Raw genomic sequence first — 26,192 nt, 5'->3', positions numbered from 1 at the left:
CCAAACACCGCGTGTTCTCACTCATAGGTGGGAATTGAACAATGAGAACACGTGGACACAGGAAGGGGACCATCACACTCTGGGGACTGTTGTGGGGTGGGGGAAGGGGGGAGGGATAGCATTAGGAGATATACCTAATGCTAAATGATGAGTTAATGGGTGCAGCACACCAGCATGGCACATGTATACATATGTAACAAACCTGCACATTGTGCACATGTACCCTAAAACTTAAAGTATAATAATAATAAAATAAAATTTAAAAAAAAAGAAAAAAAGAAAATTACAATTTATTGGCTTTTTTCTTTTATGTTTTTTCTTTTGTGTTTTTTTCTAATAATTCTTTGCCAAACAAAAGGTAACAAAAATTTCCTTTATTAGTTTTATATATTTAAACTTCGAGGTTTTATATTTATATCCATGGTTTCCTTTGGGCCATGTTTTATATATGATGAGAGGTAAGGGTCAAGTTTAATTTTCTTTAATATGAATTTACAATGGATCCACCATTTGTTTTAATGCTATCATTTTCTCAATGATAGCATTAACACATGTGTTATGCTCCTTCCTATGAAATAACAGACCTTAAACACAGAGTTGGTTTAATTTTCTATCACATAAAATTCACAGAATGCTTAATTTTAAAACTTTTTATGTGGATACAGTAAAGAGATATTTGAGGAGTAATTTATTATATATGATATACACCTTTCGAATAAATTATAGCAAATTATTTTGGATACAATATTTGATTTCTTTTTTTACTGATATTTAAATAATACATAAAAAATAAAGAGAAAAAGAGGCATATTAGTGGCACCAGCATGTACCAGGCATTGAGAGAGTTTTACACATAAATTATTGTTTAAGTAGACTTAATAATATTATAAAGTAGTTTATAATATATATTAATTGATTTAGCTCACTTTTGTTTACCTAAAACTTAAATATGACTTTCATATACAAGATTTTACAATGGAAAAACTACTCTCATTTCAAATCAAACAAATACACTTAAGTGGAAAGTTTGTTTTCATTTGATCACCTGTTTGCAAAACTTATTGTTACATATTTATTAAAGAAAATAATGGAAACATATTTGTTAACAAACAAAACATTAACCAAGCACGTTAAAATGTTCCAGCATCATCCCACAGTAAGTATTCAAAAGAGTGAGAGTAATTTTAGTTATAAATTTTCCTATAAGGAAATCTTTTCATAGAAATCTGAATCAGACAGACCAAAAATACATTTTATAAACCATCTTTATTCTCATGGGCATTTATGAAACTTAGATAGCTATAAATGTGATTATTTAAGTTCATATTCCCTGTAAATTGTTATTATAGTAGTAGATAAGGCTTTTCATTTTGAGTGAATTTTCATAATGAAAGCAATAAAAGCACATTTTTAGGAAAATAATCTATAATATTATACTAACCTATTTATATATTTGACAAATATTTTTAATACTAATTTTAGAATATGAATAATCAGATTAGAAATCTACCAAATTCCCTAGAAGGCATACACTCATAGACATGATTTAGATTGTTTGGGTGGCACATATTTAAATAATAATGGCTTTGGGCTAAAAGTAAATTAAACATTTAAGTCATTATATTTAAGAAAAAATTAGTATTTAGTTTTTCCATTCAATGTCAATAAGTGGGAAATCTGGAAGAATGGCATATTTTGTTGTTCTGTGTTCTCCAGAGCCCATCATAGTGTTATGCACATATCAGTCTTTCCAAAAGTAATCACTGGATAAAATGTATTGTTTCTCAAGTTATAAAAGATCTTCTACATATTGTAGCATACAGCTTCCACTTGCACTGGAATAGCACTTTCTCTGTATCACTATCTCTGGAGGGGGCACTCTGATGACATGAGTCCCTATTGTATTAATGTTGCATAAAGCACAGATGATTTTTATATAGCATAGTTGGTGCTGGAAAATACATGCGTATATTTTGGCTTTGTTTCTATTTTAATATTCAGAAATTATTAAGATGTGCATTCTGCTTTTTCCCAGGCTCAGTATTATAAAGTTGACATAGTTAACGTTAATTGTTTCTCAAAAACACAACTTGGCAAGTTAAATAACTCTTATTATAGGCTTACAAATTAAATAATTAAGGCACATCAATAAATTGCAAATAATTTATTGAAGTTCTGCTCCTGAAGAGTGCTGAGAATATGATTTATATTTATGTTTGTATGATTTCAATATATTTTATTTACTCTGCTGTCAAAAGAATATGAAAATTGTTTTCCAGAAATGAAGCATAAAAATAAAAATTATAATAACAATAGTAGAAATACTGTTTTAAGACCTTAGGGAATTATCCTATTTTAGCCTTAGCAAAATGCTTGTAAATCCCATGAATAGGTTTACATTTTATAGGTAGAGTGATTGACATTTAAAGGGTAAAATACTGACCCAAGGACACAAGAAATAGTATATAGAGACCCATGGGTAGTTTTCAGTTCACAAATACAGAAATATCTCATATCATAAAATACCAGAATTCTGCAAGAAGCCTGCGAGTGGCTATAAAGTGATACTGAGTTTTCACCCCTAATTGTCTGAAATCACAGCCACATTTTTATACATCATCCTACTTTTAGTAACAGACAGCAGTTATTGAATTTGCACCAGAAATTACTTTAAATTTACTCTAACATTTTGTTTTTCGTAATTCCTGTGGTTGCCCCTGACAGGGCAGGCAGTATCATGAGTCACATGCTTAATAAGGTAAGATTAAATTCGGTTTCCTACAGGACACTGAATAGTAGTAGGTCTATAGACAAAACTGGTATTAGCCTGATCCCAAATGCTATGCTTTTAATCATTGTTACAGAATAGTGATTGTACATTAGGGATGTAAAGTAATATTGGGTCATAATGGAAAGAGTGTATCTTGAAGTAGAAGGATTTAGCTTCCTGTGCCCAAGTGTGGAATGCAGGAAAAGACATTCCAGTCCCAGGGGAAAGCTGCAACAAGGCAGAGGTAGGACAGTGAGAGGTGACAGCTGATAGCAGTCAACTGCTTGCTTGTTCTTTTATTCAAATGCCTCCTCAAGATATGGTTTTTCCAGAATCCTTTCATAGAAAACACAGTTTCTTACTTCACTGGAGTTACTTTTAACCCTGCCTTTTCAGAAAAAGAGCAGAGAGCTGGCCGGGCGCGGTGGCTCACGCCTGTAATCCCAGCACTTTGGGATTACACTTTGGGCGGGTGGATCACGAGGTCAGGAGATGGAGACCATCCTGTCTAACACGGTGAAACCCCGTCTCTACTAAAAATACAAAAAATTAGCCGGGCATGGTGGCGGGCGCCTATAGTCCCAGCTACTCGGGAGGCTGAGGCAGGAGAATGGCGTGAACCCGGGAGGCGGAGCTTGCAGTGAGCTGAGATAGCACCACTGCAATTCAGCCTGGGCGACAGAGCGAGACTCCGTCTCAAAAAAAGAAAAAGAGCAGAGAGTTATTTACTCAGGAACAAGTAAGGTTGCTGATACCTATGACTAGAGCTTACAAAATTATTCTTACCCCAGATTTTTAAAAGAGATTGCTTTTGTCTGCTTAAAATTGGGAGATACAGGAATACATAAGAAAATCATTTATGATATGTAGAATAGAAACTATATACGTATGTAGTGGTAATAGAGAGTCAAAAGAAGTAGAATATAACCCTTTGCTGAGATAAATCATTTAAACTATGTCAATTTCAATTTTTTATAATTTATAAAATAAGCGTTTTGACTATTATGTTAGTTTTAAAATAATGTAATAAAAAAATAAAGTGATACTCAATATTAGTTTCTAAAAGAAGTTTTAGCATTTTCATAATAAGTAAACATATATTTAAAGCAAGTAATTTAATTTAATGTATATATTCATTTATCAATATAATATATAATTAATATAATAATATACAAGCATCATATTATCTTTTACTATAAGTAGATAATCCATTATTAACCATGCCAATATAAATTATATATGAAGGTATTAATATATTACTTTCAAGATGTCTTATAACTTTTTAACATATATAATGTAATTCTTGATATCTACAAAGATGTTGCAAAATACAATAATAAACAGATTTTAACACATCTCTGTACTTAAGAATTAGAGTTACAAAAGCATTATCCTAAACATTATCTTATCAGTTTTACAATATAATTTTACTTTTACGTGTTGTTTTCTATTTTTACAAAATTTTACAATACTTGAATGCAGTCTTCTGACACAGTTCTGAGAACAATAATTTGTTTCTAAGATTGCTTCACATAATGGCTGTGTTGTTATTTATTTTCTGTATGATATAAATGCATCAAAGCTTTGTATCCATTCAGGAGTTGTTGAATATTTTTATTTTCCTATTGTCATTGTAGCCATTAATTTTACTGATAGTATGTATATTCAAGAGTTTTCCTATAGGTATAAATCAGAGAAATTACATCATCTAGAGCATGAGAATATACAAGTTATTCCTTATGAGTTAACTTTATAGACCTTTCTTTGTCTATATTCAATCCAGCATTTGGAGAAATCTTGCCAAACTTAGTATTGTGTTAGTCTGGCTTATGTTAAATGTTAACTTATTTTGATTAACCTACTTTTTTTCATACTAATGAGACTGAATTTTTTTCATGTTTATTTTTTATTTATATTATCTCTTCTATTAACTGTTGGCCATTAATATTTGCCTATTTTTATATTGTGTTGGCTTTTAAAATTGTTTCAATACGTTAAATTATATATTACAGATACAAGTCCTTTGTCAGTTATGTGTGCCACAAATGTGTTCACCCAAATTGTAATTTTTTTCCTCTTCATGATATATTTGGAGAAACTGAGTAAGAAATCACGTTTTAGTGCAATCAAATTTATCAATTCTTCCTTCTTGTTTTAGTGAATTTTGTATTTTGAAATTGTGCATGTAACTTAAGTGCACATATTAATGCTAACCATTTTTCCCAAAATATGTATGATTTTGCCTTATATACTTGTCTTTAATAATTTAAAACATGTTTTTGTGTAAGTGTAACATAAGATCAATGTCATTATTCTTATTGTTACTACTACTACTATTATTATTATGTGAATAACAAATTGTACTATTTATTGGTTAACCCATATGTTCACCATTGATCTGTAATGCCATCATCACCATATATTAAATTTCTATGTATAGTGGGTCTTTGACTGGGTTCTCTTTTGTGTTTCTGTTCTGTTTGTCTATCCCTGTGACATAGTCATAGAGTGTTAAGTGTAGTAAGCCTTGACAAATGGTACAGCAACTCTCCTTTTTTTTTTTGAGAAGGAGTCTCGCTCTGTCACTCAGGCTGCAGTGCAGTGGCATGAGCTCAGCCGCTGCAGCCTCCGCCTCCCAGGTTCAAGCGATTCTCCTGCCTCAGCCTCCCCAGTAGTTGGGACTACAGGCATGCACAACCACACCTGGCTAATTTTTGTATTTTTACTAAAGACGAGGTTGCGCCATGTTGGCCAGGCTGGTCTCGATCTCCTGACCTCAGGTGTTCCTCCTACCTCAGCCTCCCAAAATGCTGGGATTACAGGCTTGAGCCACCACGCCTGGCGTGCAACTCTGCTTTATTCTTCTTCTTCATACAAGTCTGAATTATCTTAGTGTTTATAAATATTAGAAGCAGTTTTCAATTGCTATGAACAACTTTCATTGGATTTGTATTAGATTACATTGAAAATACCATCAATCTGGACGGTATGTCCTTATTTGTGATATTTTGTCTCTTTAACTGCAGACATAATATGGCTCTTAATATCTTTATATCTTTTTTAATGAAATTCAGTAAAGTATTCTGCATATGGGTCTTTCATATACTTTGTTAGATTTATTCATAGGTTCCTTTAATTCTTAGATTTTTCACCATTAAGAATGATGTATGATGCAATTTTTATTGTCATTTGTTGTTTTATTGGATGGTTTTTAGAATATATGAATATTGCATTTTATTTTTTGTATTTCTTAATATGTTCTTGAGTGATTATGTATATGCTTTATCATCCTTCCTTTAATTCACTAACTTATGAATAACTTTCATTGTATCTTTATAAAAATTTACTTCTTTTCTGTACCTCTTCCGTCTTTTATTGTTGAGCTAAACAAACATTCCTGGGACAAAATTGATCAAGAATTATCAAAAACAACTCAGTAGAGTGTGTTTACTATTATTTTGTTTAGGTAGTTGACACTTAATATGTGTCCTGAGTAGTAGTGTCTAGTATTGCTTCCTAAGTTTCACAAGCAAAATAAATAAATAAATAAATAAAAATTTTGAAATATTTCCTCTTTCTTATATTTTCTAGGGGAAAAATGTGTAGACTGTAATTACCTGTTTAAGTAAAAAATCTGGGACAAATTATTTTCTTTCTTTGCAAAAATTAACTTTTTACTGAAAAATTTATTTTCTCTAGTTACTTTAATACAGCGCTACTTAGATTTTCTATTTATGTTAGAGCTACTTAAGATACTTTTTAACCTATCTATTTTCTTACTATCATGAATAACTTCTCTATAAGTATTTATCATGAATAACTTCTCTATAAGTATTTATTCCCTTTTTCCCAATATTGTTGTATCCTTTTTACTAGTCTTATTATTAATGTATTAGTATGTTGTTACAATTTAAATTTGAATTGCTTCAGAGAATGACAGATACATTAGCAAGGAGAAAGCCAGACAGAGAGATTTGATTTGTTCATTATGTATTCTGAATCTCTAGCTTGGACTTGTAAAATATACCAGACATTTACGTTTTTGTTACATCTCAGAATTAATAAACCCACTGAAAAGATAAAAAGTCTTAGTTTAAGATGTTTTTGAAACTATTGAATATATTTTGATATCTACGAGAGTTACATGTAAATTGTATGTATGAATCTCATGCTAAATTTTGATTTCAATTATTCTTTATTTTTCCCCGTGTGTGACTTAACATCACACACTACATATATTCTGCCATAAGAAAATGATTCTTTGTGTAAAGAAATTTATTTTTTGTTTTCTTTGAGTTTAGTTAGATTTGAACATTAAACTTTTTTAAAGATTATGTAATTATTTTTTACCAACTGCTGTGTTTTTCTTAGATTAATGATGAAACCAATTGTTCATCCTGTAGACTCTGCCAGCATACAATGAATTCTGACAACTTTCTCCCACTCAAGTTCCTGATAACATGTAATTTCCTTGATATGACAAAATATCATTTTGGCACTCATGTCATGCCATGGTGTTCATTTTTCATTTTCCTGTAAGTTAATGAGTTCTAGCAAACAGCGCCTTCATAAAGTTGTCGTTTGCCAAAAGCCCTGCTACGGCACATGGAACCAGTGACAAGCTACAGTATTAAAGAGATTTGTTTTAAACCGAGCCTCTAAAGTGTGCATGGAAATACTAAATACTTTCCTGTGTATTTTGCAGATAATCCTGATTTGCTGAGCCATGTCACAGTGGGTATTAGAGTTCTGGATGTCAATGACAATCCACCCGAACTTGCCAGGGAATATGATATTGTTGTATGTGAAAATTCTAAGCCTGGCCAGGTAAGTTAATTGTTTCCTTCCTCCTCATTTGAATGGAATAAATGCAAGCGGCTTTATTTTTATTATTCTTAGGTATAATCCCCCAAAGCCCACAGTGTAATTTTGTACTCAGTGGAAATAATTTCATAAAGCTTTATTTTAAGTACCAAATAATTTTTGGAGAATCATAGCAATTGAATTTTCTTTGGATCTGAAATGTAACTCAGAAAAATGAATTCATTCATGAATGCTGCACGAATTATACCAATAAAATGATATTGAATGCTTTATGTCCAACCCTACTTTAAGTGAGGAGGAAATAGCAAAGGTTTTTTTCTTAATGAGGTTGATGGACTTGATTGTGTCAGAGGGAATAGCTCTGTCTATTTTGTAGGATCTGCAGGAGTGACACAGGAATGATGATTGAGTGATGCTGATGCTAAACGATGATTCAATTTTAAAAACATGAAGAGTATATAAGTATTAATAAGGTGGTGAGAATGAAGATGGATCTGGAACATGGGGCAAGAGGCTGGATGTCATGTGCATCTAGTTAAAGAAGCATGGCAATTTGGAAGGCTGGTTGCCTATAGCAAATAGAGCAAGTAGGAGACTGAAAGGGGTTGTGCATTTGTTTTTCTGCTGTATAAGAAATTATACAAAATCCGCAACTTAAAACAAAATGTATTTATTATCTCACAGTTTCTATAGGTCAGAAATTTGTGCATGGCTTAGCTGGGTCTTTGCGGGAGTCTCACAAGACTATAATCAAGGTGTCTGCTAGGGCTGTTTTCTCGCCCGAGGCTCAGGGATCTCTTCCAAGTTCATAGGGCTGTTGGGAGCATTCAGTTTCTTTCTGATACAGACCCGAGAAAGTCAAGACTTTCCTTTACTCCTCAAGGCTGCCCGTATCTCTGAGATACCACCAGCAGTTGCTTGCCATTTGGACCTCCCCAATATGTCCAGTTATTTCATCAAGCAAATAAGAGGAGCAAGCCTGCAGGCAAAACAGCCTCATATAATGTAATGTAATCAAGTGATCCATGCATCAACACATTTGCCATATTCTGTTTTCAGAACCAAGACACAGGTCATACCCACACTGAAGGCGAAGGGATTACAGGAAGGCATGCATTCCAGGAGCAGCACCTTAAAATCTATCTGCTATGGATGAATCCAGAAGTGGAAAGGGTATATGTCAAAATATGCCCTTTCTGAGTCAGAAGTACTCTATTATTGTCTTTAGTGAAACCAAATGAATATACCTTCCCAAATCATGCAAGTCATTTTGAAACTTGTGCTGAAATTATGCTCCTGAGAAGCATCCTTTTTTGTATTTATGTATGAGGGACAATCGTGGGGCTTGCTAAAGTAATCATTACCTATTTGTTTTTAGTACCGTCAGGGAAAAATATATGTATATCTCAATGGCTGGCTTTGTAACATAAAGCTTTTTTCATGTTCACTGTTGTTAAAATAAAAAACTCTAGACATAATACATTTAAAAGGGTTTATTTAAGCAAAAAATGAGTAACAAATTGGGCTACACTCACAGTCAGAAGAAGTTTAAAGAGCTCCATCCAGCAGTGTGAGCAACAGGCTTTCAAAGGCTGAACACAGAAGCCAAGTAGAGAAATTACCTGACCGGCTGCAGCTAGGTGTTTGCTTTATTTGGGCATTAGTGACCAGTTGGCTGTCTTGTAATTGCCTGAAACCCAGCTATTTGTTACTAAAATTATATTCCTAAATTAGGTCTCTTTTAGTTGGCATAATGTATTAGAGTTCTCTAGAGAGACAGAACTAATAGGATAGATGTATACATGAAAGGGAATTTATTAAGGAGTATTGACTCACACAACTCACAAGGTGAAGTCCCACAGTAGGCCGTGTGCAAGCTGAGGAGCAAGGAAGCCAGTCTGAGTCCCTAAACCTCAATATTAGGGAAGCCAACAGTGCAGCTTTCAGCCTGTGGCCAAAGGACTGAGATCCCCTGGTAAACCACTGGTGTAAGTCCAAGAATCCAAATCTGAAGAGCATGGAGTCCAATGTTCGAGGTCAGGAAGGATCCAGCACAGGAAAAAGACGAGGGCCGGAAGACTCAGCAAGTCTGCTCTTCCATCTTGTTTTATTCCATCTTCCTGTTTTATTCTAGCCTCTCTGGCAGCTGATTAGATGGTGCCCACCCAGATTGAGGGTGGGTCTGCCTCTCCCAGTCCACTGACTCGAATGTTAATCTCCTTTGGTAACACCCTCACAGACACACCAGGAACAATACTTTGCATCCTTCAGTCCAATCAAGTTGACACTCAATATTAACCATCAAACATATTTAGGTAGCATTTTGTTACACAGAAACTAAAAATACAGTGATAGCCTCAGACTGATATGGCCTCCTACTTAATTAATTTAACATTTCCCATGAGAAAATTAGAAATATGAATGAGGACAAAGTAAAGTTATATTTGAAAGCATTGTGCAGTTTATATAATTTATTCACTTAAAATATTAAGATTACTATTTTATATGCTTAGTGTTCTATGCACTGATTTCAAAACCAGTAAATACTTTTATAGTATAAATATATTATTAAATATTCAGCAAATTTTATTTCAATTCTGTTAAAAATGGATGCATATATCCTAACATAATGTTCTTGAAATACATTACAAAAGCACAGTTGATGAAAAAAATGTTAAACATTCTAATGCAAAATTTAAATTTAAGAAAATACAGTATCTCAATTGTTGGTAATAACAGCAGCTTAGACATAGTGCAAGAGAAAATAAGAGAACTGGAAAATAGGTCAGAATTAAAAAATCCATGTTGAAGCATGGAAAGAAAAAGAAAATATAAATAAGAGTATGAGAGACATATGGGACGTGCAAGTGTAATACACAAGTTATTCAATTCTCAGAGGCGTGTGAGAGGGAGAATGGGACTGAAATAATATTTAACATGATTATAGCTGAAAGTTATTCCAAATTGATGGAAATATCAAGATAAACACTCAAGAAACAAGAGAAACAAAACCACCAAACATACTGCCTACAGAGGTAAATTTGCCTCAGTGCACTAAAGTAAAACATTAGCAAATTAATAGCAGCAAGAGAAAAAAGATATGATACCACAATCAAAATCACAGGACCTAAGATGAAGCAAAGCATTCTTTGACTTGACCCCAAAAAGCGTGATCCATAAAAGGAAACAGTGATAAATTGAATTTCATCAAAATTTAAAAGTTTTGCTCTTTGAAAAAGTCTGTTACAATGATAAAAAAGACGAACTGCAGAGTTTCTACTTATAGTCCTATAGTTTCAAAACTCAACAATAAAAACGGAAGATAAAATCCAATTTGAAAATGGGCAAAATACAAGAACAGACATTTACTGACAAGGACATAGAAAGAGCCAACCAGCATATAAAAAGATATTCCACATATTTTTAAAAAATTATTTCTATTTACATTGGGTAAATAGAAATTAAACCTCAATGTGATATCGCTACAGGCCTATCATAAGAGCTAAATTTTGTGGTAAATTCTGGAGAAATTAGGTCATTTCTACATCATTGGTGAAAGTGGAAAATGGCACTGCTACTGGGAAACATATTTTGACAGTTTCACAAAAAATTAAATATGCAACTACCATAAAATTCAGAACTGCATTTTTGGGCATTTCCCACAGAAATATTAAATTTTATGTTTATACAACAAAATGTGCACAATTATTTATAGCAGTTTTATTTATAATAAACCCAGACTGGAACCAACACAGACATCTTTCAATAGGGGAATGGTTAAGCAAACTGTCATGAATTCATAGACAGAGACACAAAAAACCCTTCAAAAAATCAATGAATCCAGGAGCTGGTTTTTTTGAAAAGATCAACAAAATTGATAGACCACCAGCAAGACTAATAAAGAAGAAAAGAGAGAAGAATCAAATAGTCAAAATAAAAAATGATAAAGGAGATATCACTACCAATCCCAAAGAAATACAAACTACCATCAGAGAATACTATAAACACCTCTTCACAAATAAACTAGAAAATCTAGAAGAAATGGATACAGTCCTGGACGATATATCCTCCCAAGACTAAACCAGGAAGACGTTGAATCCCTGAATAGACCAATAACAGGCTCTGAAATTAAGGCAACAATTAATAGCCTACCAACCAAAAAAAAGTCTAGGACCAGACTTATTCACAGCCAAATTCTACCAGAGGTACAAAGAGGAGCTGGTACCATTCCTTCTGAAACTATTCCAATCAATAGAAAAAGAGGTAATCCTCCCTAACTCATTTTATGAGGCCAGCATCATCCTGATACCAAAGCCTGGCAGAGACACAACAAAAATAGAGAATTTTAGACCAATATCCCTGATGAACATCAATGTGAAAATCCTCAATAAAATACTGGCACACCAAATCCAGCAGCACATCAAAAAGCTTATCCACCAAGATCAAGATGGCTTCATCCCTGTGATGCAAGGCTGGTTCAACATATGCAAATCAATAAATGTAATCCATCACATAAACATAACCAAAGACAAAAACCACAAGATTATCTCAATAGGTGCAGAAAGGCCTTTGACAAAATTCAACTGCCCTCATGCTAAAAACTCTCAATAAACTAGGTATTGATGGAATGTATCTCAAAATAGTAAGAGCTATTTATGACAAACCCACAGCCAGTATCATACTTAATGGGCAAAAACTGGAAGCATTCACTTTGAAAACTAGCACAAGACAGGGATGCCCTCTCTCACCACTCCTATTCAACATAGTGTTGGAAATTCTGGCCAGGGCAATCAGTCAAGAGAAAGAAATAGAGTATTTAATTAGGAAGAGAGGAAGTCAAATTGTCCCTGTTTGCAGATGACATGATTGTATATTTAGAAAACCCCATTGTCTCAGCCCAAAATCTTCTTAAGCTGATAAGAAACTTCAGCCAAGTCTCAGGATACAAAATCAATGTGCAAAAATGACAAGCATTCCTATACACCAATAACAGACAAACAAAAGGCTAAATCATGAGTGAACTCCCATTCACAATTGCTACAAAGAGAATAAAATACCTAGGAATCCAACTTAAAAGGGATGTGAAGGACCTCTTCAAGGAGAACTACAAACCACTGCTTAATGAAATAAAAGAGGATACAAACAAATAGAAGAACATTCCATGCTCATGGATAGGAAGAATCAATATCGTGAAAATGGCCATACTGCCCAAGGTAATTTATAGATTCAATGCCATCCCCATCAAGCTACCAATGACTTTCTTCACAGAATTGGAAAAAAACTAAATTTCATATGGAACCAAAAAAGAACCCACATTGCCAAGACAATCCTAAGCAAAAAGAACAAAGCTGGAGGCATCACACTACCTGACTTCAAACTATACTACAAGGCTACAGTAACCAAAACAGCATGGTACTGGTACCAAAACAGAGATATAGACCAATGGAACAGAACAGAGCCCTCAGAAATAATACCACACATCTACAACCATCTGATTTTTGACAAACTTGACAAAACAATAAATGGCAAAATGATTCCCTGTTTAATAAATGGTGCTGGGAAAACTGTCTAGCCATATATAGAAAGCTTTGAAACTGGATCCCTTCCTTACACTTTATACAAAAATTAATTGAAGATGGATTAAAGACTTAAATGTTAGACCTAAAACCATAAAAACCCTAGAAGAAAACCTAGGCATTACCATTCAGGACATAGGCATGGGCAAGGACTTCATGACTAAAACACCAAAAGCAATAGCAACAAAAGCCAAAATAGACAAATGGGATCTAATTAAACTAAAAAGCTTCAGCATAGCAAAAGAAACTATCATCAGAGTGAACAGGCAACCTACAGAATGGGAGAAAAGTTTTACAATCTAACCATCTGACAAAGGGCTAATATCCAGAATCTACAAATAACTTAAACAAATTTATAAGAAAAAATCAAACAACCCCATCAAAAAGTGGGCAAAGGATATGAACAAACACTTTTCAAAAGAAGACATTTATGCAGCCAACAGATGCATGAAAAAATGCTCATCATCACTGGTCATCAGAGAAATGCAAATCAAAACCACAATGAGATACCATCTCACACCAGTTAGAATGGCGATCATTGAAAATTCAGGAAACAACAGGTGCTGGAGAGGATGTGGAGAAATTGGAACACTTTTACACTGTTGGTGGAACTGTGAACTAGTTCAACCATTGTGGAAGTCAGTGTGGCAATTCCTCAAGGATCTAGAACTAGGAATACCATTTGACCCAGCCATCCCATTACTGGGTATATACCCAAAGGATTATAAATCATGCTACTATAAAGACAACATGCACATGTATGTTTATTGCAGCAAAGATTTGGAACTAACCCAAATGTCCATCAATGATAGACTGGATTAAGAAAATGTGGCACATATACACCATGGAATACTATGCAGCCATAAAAAAAATGAGTTCCTGTCCTTTGTAGGGACAAGGATAAAGCTGGAAGCCATCATTCTGAGCAAACTATCGCAAGGACAGAAAACCAAATACTGCATGTTCTCCCTCATAGGTGGGAATTGGACAATGAGAACACTTGGACACAGGGTGGGGAACATCACACACCGGGGCCTGTCATGGGGTGGGAGGAGGGGGGAGGGATAACATTAGGAGAAATATCTAATGTAAATGATGAATTAATGGGTGCAACAAACCAACGTGGCACAGGTATACATATGTAACAAACCTGCATGTAGTGCACATGTACCCTAGAACTTAAAGTATAAAAAAAAATCATATTGCAAATAAAGGAATGCACTTCTAAGTAACCTAAGATTCCATGAAGAAAAACAAACTTAAATGAAAAAACTAGTTACATGAAATGATAATGTAAATAAGTCCATATAAAAATTTCTAGGAAAGAGTTCAGCTATAACTAACAGGAAATTTATAATTTTAAATGCATATAATAAAGAAGATAAAATAGTGAAAATTAAAAGCCTAAGCATTATTCTTAAGAAGTTAGAAAAATAAATCAATTTAATCTAAATGAAATAGAATAGCAATTTATGAGATGAATTTAATGAAATGGAAATGAACCAAAAGAAAACATTGAAAAGTTCACAGCTTAGTTATTTGAAAAGACAGATAAGTCCCTGGTAAACTGTTAAAAACAAAAGAGAGAGAAATAGAACAAATGAAGAATATTAGGAAAAAATCAAGAGGTGGTAACTATAGACCTTACAGATATCAGAAGCCAATTGTATATTACAATGTCATCTTTTACTAAAATTTGAAAGTTTAGACATAATGCATATATTTTTAGAAAAGTAAAGTTTGTCAAAGCTGACACAAGAATAGATTTAGCTGGGCTTGGTGGCTCATGCCTATAATCCCAGCTACTTGGGAGTCTTAAGTGGGAGGATCCTTTGAGCCCTGGAGCTCAAGTCTGCAGTGAGCTGTGATCCTGCCACTGCACTCCAGCCTGGGTAACAAAGTGAGACCTTGTCTCAAAAAATAAATAAATAAATAAATAAGGACTGATTAAAGTTGTATTTATTAAATTCATTAAATATATAAATAAAAACCTTTCCTTTCCACAAATAAATTCTCTTCTCATGGCTTTAATGGTGAATTCTACTAAAATTTTAAGAAAAATCATGAGAGTAATTGTAAAAGGTATTCAAGAGTTCAGAAAAAGGGTGGCAGCATCATTTTTGTACACATTTTATGATGCCAGCATAACTTTAACATCAAAAGGTATAAGTGGAATTATAGCTATTCTCTGCATGATCATAGATATAATAAATGTCGTAAATAAAATATTTGTAAACCATATAAAGCAAAAAAGGATAGTATTTTTAAAAGAGACGATGAAAAATAAAAACCTACCTAATCAGGAGAATCCAAAGCATTTGTGAAAATTCAACACCCATTAATAATAGCAACAACCGTGACAATGCTGCTATACACAGGTAGAATTTTTGAATGACATTAACAAATTTGCTAAATATCAGGTCAATATAAACATGTTATTTAGAGTTCTCATACCACAAACAATTAGAAAATTAAGTTGAAACACTATACCATTTGCCATTACATTAAAAATAAGACACCTAAGAGTAAATGTTACCCTTGTTAGCACTCAAGTACTGTCTCTCTAGAGGGCAACTCTTAAAACTTAGGTCCTTTGCCTCAATGGATCTTTATTTCCATGATTTTTAGATTACTCAGAGATCTAAAAATTGGTAAATTAAAAATATCATTTGAAATATGATTTAAAGAACTAAACATGGGCTTATGTTTGCATCAGACATTGTTTTCTGACTAATTATAATTTTAAAAATTCATTTAATAAGCATGTAGATTGTATTTTTAAATTTCAAGATCATTTCAAAGCTTTAAGGTTAAAGTATATTCTCATAATGTGGCACAACAATGGTTGCTAGTCCCATGCTACCTATGTAGTCTGCTGCAAATCTGGGCCAATAACACCCAGCCCTTGCTCTTGGCTCAATTGATACTTATTTTCTCTGAAGCAATGGCCTGAGCTATGTATTGGCCCCTTTTAGCTATGGCTTGGATGCAGGGCACCAAGCCTGCACAAAGTAGCAAGGTCCTGGGCTGGCCCACAAAAACAGTTTTTCCTCCTAGGCCTCTAGGTTGGTGATGGGAGGGGCTGCCGAGAACACCTCTGACATGCCCTGGAGACATTTTCTCCATTGTCTTGGTGATTAACATTTGGCTCCTTGATACTTACGCAACTTTCTGCAGCCAGCTTGAATTTCTCCTCAGAAAATGGGTTAGTCTTTTTTATTTCATTGTCAGGCTTCAAATTTTCCACACTTTTATGCTCTGCTTCCCTTTAAAACATAAGTTCCAAATTCAAACCATCCCTTTGAAATGCATAAAACTGAATGATTTTAAGAACACCCAGGTTATATCTTGAACACTTTGCTATTAAAAATTTCTTCCACTAGATACCCTAAATCATCTCTCTCAAGTTCAAAGTTTCACAGATCCCTAGAGCAGGGGTAAAATGCCACCAGTCTCTTTGCTAAAGCATAGCAAGAGTCACTTTTATTCCGGTTTGCAACAGCTTCCTCATCTCCGTCCTCAGCCTGGACTTCATTTTAGATATCACTATCCGCATTTTGGTCAAAGCCATTCAACGAGTCTCTAGAAAGTTCCAAACCTTCCCACATCTTCTTGTCTTCTAAGCCCTCCAAACTGTTCCAACCTCTGCCTCTTACCCAGTTCCAAAGTCAATTTCACATTTTTTGTTATCTTTATATCAGTGTCCCACTCTCCGTGGTACCAATTTACTGTATTAGTCTGTTTTTGTACTGCTATAAAGAACTGCTTGAGACACGGTAATGTATAAAGGAAAGAAGTTTAATTGACTCACAGTTCAGCATGGCTAGGGAGGCCTCAGGAAACTTACAATCATGGGGGAAAGCCAAGGGGAAGCAAGGCACCTTCTTCAGAAGCCTGCATGAAAGAGAAGTGCTGAGAGATGGGGGATAAGCTGCTTATAAAACCATCAGATCGGCTGGGTGCATTGGCTCATGCCTGTAATACCAGTACTTTGGGAGGCTAAGGCAGGCAGATCACCTGAGGTCAGGAGTTCAAGACCAGCCTGCCCAACATGGCGAAACCCCATCTCTTTAAAAATACAAAAAATTAGCCAGGCATGGTAGAGGGTGCTTGTAATCCCAGCTACTCAGGAGGCTGGGGTAGGACAATCCCTTGAACCCAGGAGGCGTAGGTTGTAGTGAGCTGAGATTGCACCACTGCACTCCAGCCTAGGCAACAAGAGCAAAACTCAGTTTAAAAAAAAAAAAAAAATCAGATCTCCTGAGACCTCACTATCAGGAGAACAGCATAGGGGAAAGCCACCCTCATGATCCAATTACCTCTACCTGGTCTCTCCAGGTGGGGGGTTATGTGGGATTATAATGTGGGGATTATGGGGATTATAATTCAACATGATTTTAGTGGGGACACAAAACCTAACCATATCAAAAAGGTAATCACTACACTTAGCATTTGACATTACTACACTTCTAATATTTTGATTAAGTTTTGTAAGTTGATTATGTGGTTACTCCTTTTTGCACTTTAAAACACTATACATTTAGCTACCATTGTTGCCTTTAACATTGAATAATTTTAGGTGTGATTATAAGATAATTGAACTTATTATGCTGTTGCTTGTGTATTTGTTTTTGCCTCTTCCACCAAAATAACTTTAAGCTTTAATTGATGGGAGAAAAGATTGTTTGTAAGTGTAGCTTGTGGCACCCACATTTAGACAAATCATTACCAGTGTATGTGCTCTGCTTGTGAGATTAACCCATTACAGAGTGAAATGGCCTGAATCTGTATTCTTTAGTTTCATAGTGTTTGACTCCTTTAACCATATATTGAAAACCCTTTTGAAGAAATCTGATGCATTCTGATGCAGAGTTGGAATAAGAAACTCTATTTAAACAACAAGTGGTGAAATCAGTTTTCTGAAGTGTATTTGTATTGCCAGGCTGTGTGACAGTTCCTCTTTCAATGACAATTGCTTTTCGAATTACGGATATTTCTATTATGAATGCTGCACATCCAAACGTATCAGCGTGTAGCTATGGCAAGGAGATTGGCTTTTTATGAAAGTTTAAGCCCCATATAACAGCAGAGTTCAGGTAAATCGTGATACTAATGTAAACTGCAACAATATAGTTCTCTAAGTTAGTGTATTTTCCTGTTCTGAAAAAAAAATATTTTAGTATATTGCCTGAGGAAAATATCAAAAAGAAAGGCATGCATGCATGAAATTTGAAGACAGTCCCCAAAGTAGAATGAATTAAGAAAAATTTAGATATGCCAAAAGTGGAAACATTGAAAAAATAAAGAGTCTATTCTATTTTATGCATATTAAACTTCATCTGTATTCTTTCTTTCATTAGAAATAAATGTACAAAAATAGCACATAAAAGAAATTTTATTGCATAACATTCTATGCTTCCACCACATACAATTATTAACCATATAACTTTCCATGAAAAAATTAACTAGGCCAATAGAGATTCTTTACTGTCAAAAATCAAGCTTATTTAAATAGCAAAAGTTGATGTTATCAAATAAATGGATGCAGATACTATTAAAGATTATATTATGAAGCAGATGCATTGATTAAACAGGACACTATGTATTTTTAAAAAAATTCTTTTAGATTGAGAGGTTACATGGGCGTTTTTTGACATGGGTATGTTGTATGCTGGTGGGGACTGAGCCTCTAGTGTACGCATTACTCAATTAGTGAATATTGTGCCCAACGGGTTATTTTTCAACCCTCGCCCCTTCCCACTCTCTGCCCTTTTGGAGTCCCTGTTGTCTATTATTTTCATCTTCATGTTCATTTGTCCCCATTGTTTAGCTTCCATTTATAAGTGAGAACCTGTGGTATTTGGTTTTCTATTTCTGAGTTAAGAACATTCTTGGCCAGGCACAGTGTCTCACACCTGTAATCCCAGTATTTTGGGAGGCCGAGGCAGGCAGATCACTTGAGGCCAGGGGTTCTAGACCAGTCTGGCCAACATGGCAAAAACCCATTTCTACCAAAAATACAAAAATTAGGCATGGTGGCTTACACCTGTAATCCCAGCTACTCGGTGGCTGAGACACGAGAATCACTTGAACCCAGGAGGTGAAGGTTACAGTGAGCTGAGATGGAGAGATGGTGCCTCTGGCACTCCAGCCTGGGTTACAGAGTGAGTCTCTGCCACAAAAAAAAAAAAAAAAAAAAAAAAAAGAAAGAAAGAACTTTCTTTGTAAAATGCTCAAGCCAAGCAAGTTCATTTGCCAAAACTAACATTATGGTATTAGATTAGACAAATTTTATATATTTGTGATACTGACTTTTCCCTAATTAAGTACTCTATTATTAACAGACAATTGAAAGTATATTTTTAAAAGTGGATACATTTATTTGTAGATATCAAAAATACTCCCCGGTAATTATTTGTAAATAGCAACTGTCTATTTTTTTCACCCTTTGCTTTTGTGATGTAGACTAAATTTGTAATATCATTTATTTGATATCTTTCAAAATGAATAACCATTCTCTGCACTAATTACATCATGTATATATGATAAATAACATTTGGGTTCAATTAGAACACACAGGAATCAAAAAAGATATTGTTAGGGATTTTACATTACTAAAGCAATTGGACAAAGAGATAGCAAGGTAACACAGTGGATATAAATCACAATTCTGACAAAGGGATAGAAAATATTGGTGATAGAAACCTGGCAATTATCTAGATATCTGCCAGAAGTTTATAACTTCTAAAAACCATAAACATGTTAACTTCTCAGGTATATTTTCTAAACAAAGTCTAAGGTAACAATGAATGCAAATTCTATTATCTGATGAAAGAGACAAGGTGATTTGTAAAACAGAAAAATTGAATATGCCAATACAGAGGCCAGACCAAGCAAATATTACAGAATTTTGGACAAAGTCAGACCGACATTCTAGTTTTTGGAAGCATTTTTTTTCAGAAATATGATTAATAAAAATATAAGCTTCGATACATTATCAACAATTCTATAAGAGTTCAAGATGATTGGGACGTTGTTAAACCAAACATGATAATGAAATCCTCATTTTTATGTAGAGACTAGGAATTTCTTAAAAAAAACACAATTGTCATATGTGAGCTTCCTGTTTAATTCGCGTTTGAAATTGTCTGTATAAAAGTGAAAAAGATGCCTTACAAACACAATAGAATAGGAATTACATCAGAGTTTAACAGATATAATAAGCTTATATTTGTAAAAGTATTAAGAAAGAATTTAAATAATTTGTATACTAACTAAAATGAACAGTAAAGAAAATAATACTCCCACAGCAGTGATAACAGAAATCATAAACTAGCTCAGTTAACTCAAATGAAATGTTCTTCACCAATCTACTCCAAAATTCGATTCTTGGATAAAAAGTAAACTTGCAAATGTATCACTATGTTATGAAGCATGATGGAGAAAATAGGGTCACACACTGGAGAATCACTAAAATTCAAGAGCAAGGTGAGAGAACATTTGTTTTATACAGAAGGGGAAAAAAAAGAGGTAACATTATATATTTGTATGTGTTGGAGGAAGTGAGGGAGTATGTGATGCCTGCTTAAATATTTATTTAACCCTTAAAAAAACTTAAAATATTGACATTTAATTTCAATTTTATATTAAGTAACTAATGTCTAGCCAATGTATGTATGTTCCTCAGATGAGGCAGTACTGGAATTGTGACAATATATCTCATTATCCATCAATATATTCCCCTACTGTAAGTGAAAACAAGGGGAAAAACAATCTATCCAGAGACTAGTTGTACTTCAAATTAAAAAAAAATAAGATTTTCAGCTTATAAATAAATATGGTGGGAAATCAAGAAGGATAGAGACTTATTTGGAGAGGGAGGCAGGGGTTAGGGGCACATAGGATCTTGCTAAACTTGTATCTTTTGAGCAGTGATGGAAAGGAGGTGAAAGAGTGAGCCCAGTAAACATAATGAGGAAGTTGATCTCTTCTATATCCTGAAGTACTTTCTTCACTGTCACTTCATGAAAATACATGCTTTAAAACAAAACAAAACAAAGAAAACACACGCTTTTCTGGTGTTATTCTCACTCACCCCCACTTCTCAGTACTTTTATTTTCCTCCTCATCTTTCTGACAAACTAATGGGCTCAGAACATGGAGAGAAATTTAGTTTTAACTGTGATATCCTTTGGTGAATTACCTTCTTTGTAAAATATTGAACTAGTTGAAATTAAGTATAATGTTCTAAGAAATGATATTATTTTCTAAAATGGATACAATGTATTTTAGAAGCAGGAAATACTATTTTCACAGCTCTATCTTCTCTCTCTTTGTTTCTCGTTTTTCTAAGGAAAGGGTTGAATGAAGACACCTAAGCATTACGATAATAATTTTCAAAAGAGGAAAATATCCTTTTGTCTGTTTATTTTGATATTTATTTTTTAAGAGCAGACTGGCCATACTTATTGAAGTGCATGTTCTTCTCTTGGGCCACCATAAATTCTAACTTACTCTGCTTTTTAGTGTACATTAAGTCCAGATTCTAAAGAATTGCTTTCTCCTGAGCACTAGAGAGGAGAAGTTATTCATAAATCACTGAGGGTCTTGTTTAGCCTCTGCCATTATTTTAGAGATTTGGAGCACATCACCATCCTTCCAGGATTCAGGCTCCTCATCTGTAACAGGCTCCTCATCTCTAACATACATCCTTCCAGGATTCAGGCTCCTCGTCTGTAACAAGATCAAGATTATGATCTTGAAGGCCTCTTGAAAAAAATAATAAAACCAAGACTCTACTGTTCTTGCATTTACTACTTAGACCAACATACAGTGATAAGCTATTCTGAATCAACACTGGGATATTTATATTTGTGCAAACAATACTTTATGTCTCCTCCAACAGGTGTTCATCTGAAAACATTGCATCTAATTGACCCCACAGTACCATGGCTGATTAAGAAAAAAAAAATCAATGTGTTTGCAATGCTAGAAAATAAAGTGTGATGAATCTTTAAAAATTATATACCATGTTTTTCCTAAAATCTAATGTAGGATATAGCAATTTAATTGATCGTTTTATAACCTGAATTTGAAAAAATAACTCAAGTAGGAAGAAAAGATCTTTTAAAAATATTTTTAAACAGAAATAATACAATGTAATTAAAATCAAGAGAACAAGCAAAATTGAATTTACGATTTAGTGTTTGTCTTTTCTTTAGATTATTCACACCATCAGTGCCACTGATAAAGATGATTTTGCCAATGGACCAAGGTTTAACTTCTTTCTTGATGAACGCCTGCCTGTAAATCCAAACTTCACTCTGAAGGACAATGAAGGTGAACATATGTACACATATTTGTTTATCTATGTGGTTTCTGCTTTGACCTTATATGTAATAGGCTTTATTCTTATATACTCACAAACATCTTGCAAATCAGCATTCAAAGTCAGTTTGATGCTACTGTGTTATAATCTGTGAATAGCTTGTATTTAAAATTGAGCCATATGTACAAATAACTTTCATTGAATTTATTCAGAAGCATCTCTTTAAACAAGAAATGTACATGTAATATGCTCTTGGGCAAATTTTAAGAGAAATCTTAGCTGACAAACTTGTTTATGAGAGCTGCTGCCACTGCTTGGAGGTAGAAAATGTTCAAATTAGGAAAAAATGAAAAATATATCCTAGAGACAGTTACCAAAGGAAATGCAATGCTTGCAATCATCTTGTATGAGCAAGGCTATCAAGATGTGCTTTACAAATTATATTTCCTCTTGTTATCATAAGCATTGTCCAAAATATGGGTAGAAAGATATGCACAAGTATGCAGCGTATTTTGGAAATTTTTGAATCATTTTTATTTAGCCTTCTGTATTGTGTGGTTAAAAATAATCCCATAATTTAGTAACTGCGGAAGTTTCTTCATTATTTAGATGTCCTCTTTGGTACATTTCTCAAGGTTCCATATAAGTCATTCTTCATACATTAGGGGAACATTAAGCCATATGGTATGTACAATTTTCTGATTAGGATCAACTTTTTCTTTCTCCAAACTATATATTTGATTATGTTTATCTGAATATGCTGCTATTTGGAACTTAACACTTGCCTCAGAATCACATGCAGAAAACAGTGGCACATACATTTTGAAGTAGACATTGAATTCCCTTTCTCCTCACTTCCGGGAGAAGATTTTCAAATGCAAGTCACTAAATGACAACCTGCCAAAAGCATTTTTCCCATTTTCCCTAAACATCTTTAAATATAACAAAGTATCCAAATGTGCACAAAGCCGTAAGATTTATATGAACATTTAAAGCTTAATTGTCTCTCACATTTTAAGTGGCCCTATGTCAGCTCTGCTCATGGGAATCAATATTTGTGCATGTTTGTGTATGACAAATTGCATTTAACTGACTATTGTACATTTACTTACATTAGAACAGGCTGTCTTATAATTCAAATATACTTAGTATGATTAAATATGTGAAACTTGTGAAAAAATCATATTTTTCCATATTTCAAAGAATTGTAAAATTTGGCAGAGGTTATTTAACTTGCTTCCTTAGGAGATTGGAATCATATGTTGATCCATGTACTTATGTTTCAGTTGCATTTTTTTATTCCAGTAAAAAATTTATGTTTTAAAATAATTTAAATTTGATAACATTACAATGAAAATTTGACTTTGATTTGAAGAGGTGTTCAATTCAGGCTGTTTAACCTACATAGGTATAACTCCAAATGTATTTTAGAAAAACAGAATAAGTTTGCTATTATTGAATCCCACATTCTTTTTTTTTTTTTCTTTTTTGAGAGGGAGGTTTGCTCTCATACCATGCCTGGCTAGTTTTTTTTTTGTTTTGTTTTGTTTTGTTTTTGTTTTTGTTTTTTTTTAGTACAGACAGGGTTTCACCATGTTGGCCAGGCTGATCTCAAACTCCTGACCTCAGGTGATCTACCCTCCTCAGCCTCCCAAAGTGCTGGGAATACAGGAACGAGCCACTGCACCTGGCCAAATCCCACATTCTTAATGAAAAGTTCTTCATAAAAGATTATTATAGCTGGAATTTGTAAATTAAATTACAATTATATATATAATTGTAATTTTATATATATGTAATTATATATATGTTTATATATGTAATTGTAATTATATATGTAATTATATATATATGTTTATATATATATATGTAATTGTAATTACATATATTTGTATATATTCAGATAGAATTTCGCTCTTGTTGCCCAGGCTGAATTGTAATGGTGTGATCTCTGCTCACTGCAACCTCCAGCTCCTGGGTCCAAGTGATTCTCCTTCCTTGGCCTCCCAAGCAGCTGGGATTACAGGTGCCCACCACCATGCCCGGCCATTTTTTTGTATTTTTTAGTAGAGACAGGGTTTCATCATGTTGGCCAGGTTGGTCTCAAATTCCTGACCTCAGGTGATCTGCCTGCCTCGGCCTCCCAAAGTACTGGGATTACAGGTGTGAGCCACCGTGCCTGGCCACTAATTACCTGTTGTATTTGAAATGTCTTAATTAAGTGATTTGACAACGTTACTAGTGTCAACTCACATATAGGTTTTCTCCTAAAAAATACATACACGCTTTTAAAAGAATTTGTGTGTACATTTTTTAACATTTAACTATGCAAATGAAGTTTACATCAGCTATAGTAGCTTGAGTGTGAGAAATCTGTGGATGGCTTTGTAGTGGTAAAGATGTTTAAAATTTTTGTAAGAATATTTTTATAATTTTTGAGTATTGAAATTATAAATAACAGAAATAATTTATCTTGGATAGAAAAAAAGCATCAATTCTTTTGGATGGAAATATTAGCACATAGCTGAAAACATGTACTTGATAACTCAAGTTTATTGATTTAGCTAAACATGTTTAGCAGTCTTGGTTGTCCTCCATAAATTCAACCCCTAAACCTCCTGAGCCTCAGTTTTTAAATCCATTTTCCATGATTACAATCACTGACTTAGTACCCTTGGGAGAATTAATAATACCATATATAAATATATTAGAATCAAATGGTCTTGCCTCCACACACAAAGCAATTATAGATAATACTGTATAAAGATGAAATTAAAAATAAAATAGCCCTATCAAACTGTATACATATATGCATATACACATGCTTACATACATATATTTATTCATGTACTCTGGAGATCAATTAAAATGAAAATACAGTGGAATAAGAACCAGAAAATACAACGGAATAAGAGTCAGAAAATGCTGGACTGCAGGGTGTTGTGTGCTTGGGCTTTGTATTATGTAAGTTAAGTGACATTTACATGCCCACAGAACATTAAACAAAAAAAACTAGAAGAAAATTTATCATTTTCTGTGCCTATGTAAGTTAACTGACATTTACAAGCCCCCAGAATATAAAGAAATAAATCTAGAAAAAAATTATTACTTTCTGTGCCTACTTCTCACATGAAAGTCTGTATTGAGAGAAACAACAGAAATCAGACATAGCCCCAAAACCAAGACGAGTGATCAGAAAGCTATTGGTTTAGTGACATCTCCCAAATTGCTATATGACAAAAAGCAAGGGCACAGAAACAGATTTTTCAAAAAAAGAGAGAGAGAAAGAGATGCATATTGTTGTTCATGGTAAGCCTGAGAACCAAAAATTTAGGATAGTGAATGAATTGAGAAAGAAATCAGAAAAATGAATTTGCTCTGACTAATGAAAAATGCATAAATTATGACAAAAATGCTTTTGTAACTTCAAAATACAGAAATAAATTAATAACATATTTACAAAAAAGATAAATCGGTTAGACAAAATGAGGCAACAGTAAAAGAAAATAAATATGTATAAAAAATTAGAAAATTCATATCAAAATAAAATTATAGTTATGGCATATATAGAGAACTATATAGAACCACGTAGAGAGATGTAGAAATTTAATGATATATATGTAGCTATATATATATGCTCAGAAATTTTAATTTTAATTATATGTATGCACACAAATGTATATATAGCACATAT

The 26,192-nt window shown here is 33.6% G+C and overlaps 1 protein-coding gene across 3 annotated transcripts in view; it reads left to right on the top strand.

Annotated features, from left to right (window-relative positions):
• Positions 1–26,192, top strand: part of CDH18 (cadherin 18) — a 525,645-nt gene that overhangs the window by 472,522 nt on the left and 26,931 nt on the right. For all 3 annotated transcript variants that reach the window (XM_054488979.1, XM_054488980.1, XM_054488981.1), the window contains 2 exons: positions 7,476–7,597; positions 22,392–22,509. In XM_054488979.1, the coding sequence (XP_054344954.1) occupies positions 7,476–7,597; positions 22,392–22,509 (240 nt within the window). The remainder of the gene's footprint in view (positions 1–7,475; positions 7,598–22,391; positions 22,510–26,192) is intronic.

This window comes from Pongo pygmaeus, chromosome 4 (assembly GCF_028885625.2).
Source record: "Pongo pygmaeus isolate AG05252 chromosome 4, NHGRI_mPonPyg2-v2.0_pri, whole genome shotgun sequence".
NCBI lineage: Eukaryota > Metazoa > Chordata > Mammalia > Primates > Hominidae > Pongo > Pongo pygmaeus.
Note: the sequence above shows the minus strand (reverse complement) of the source record. Positions and strands in the feature narration are given on the sequence as shown.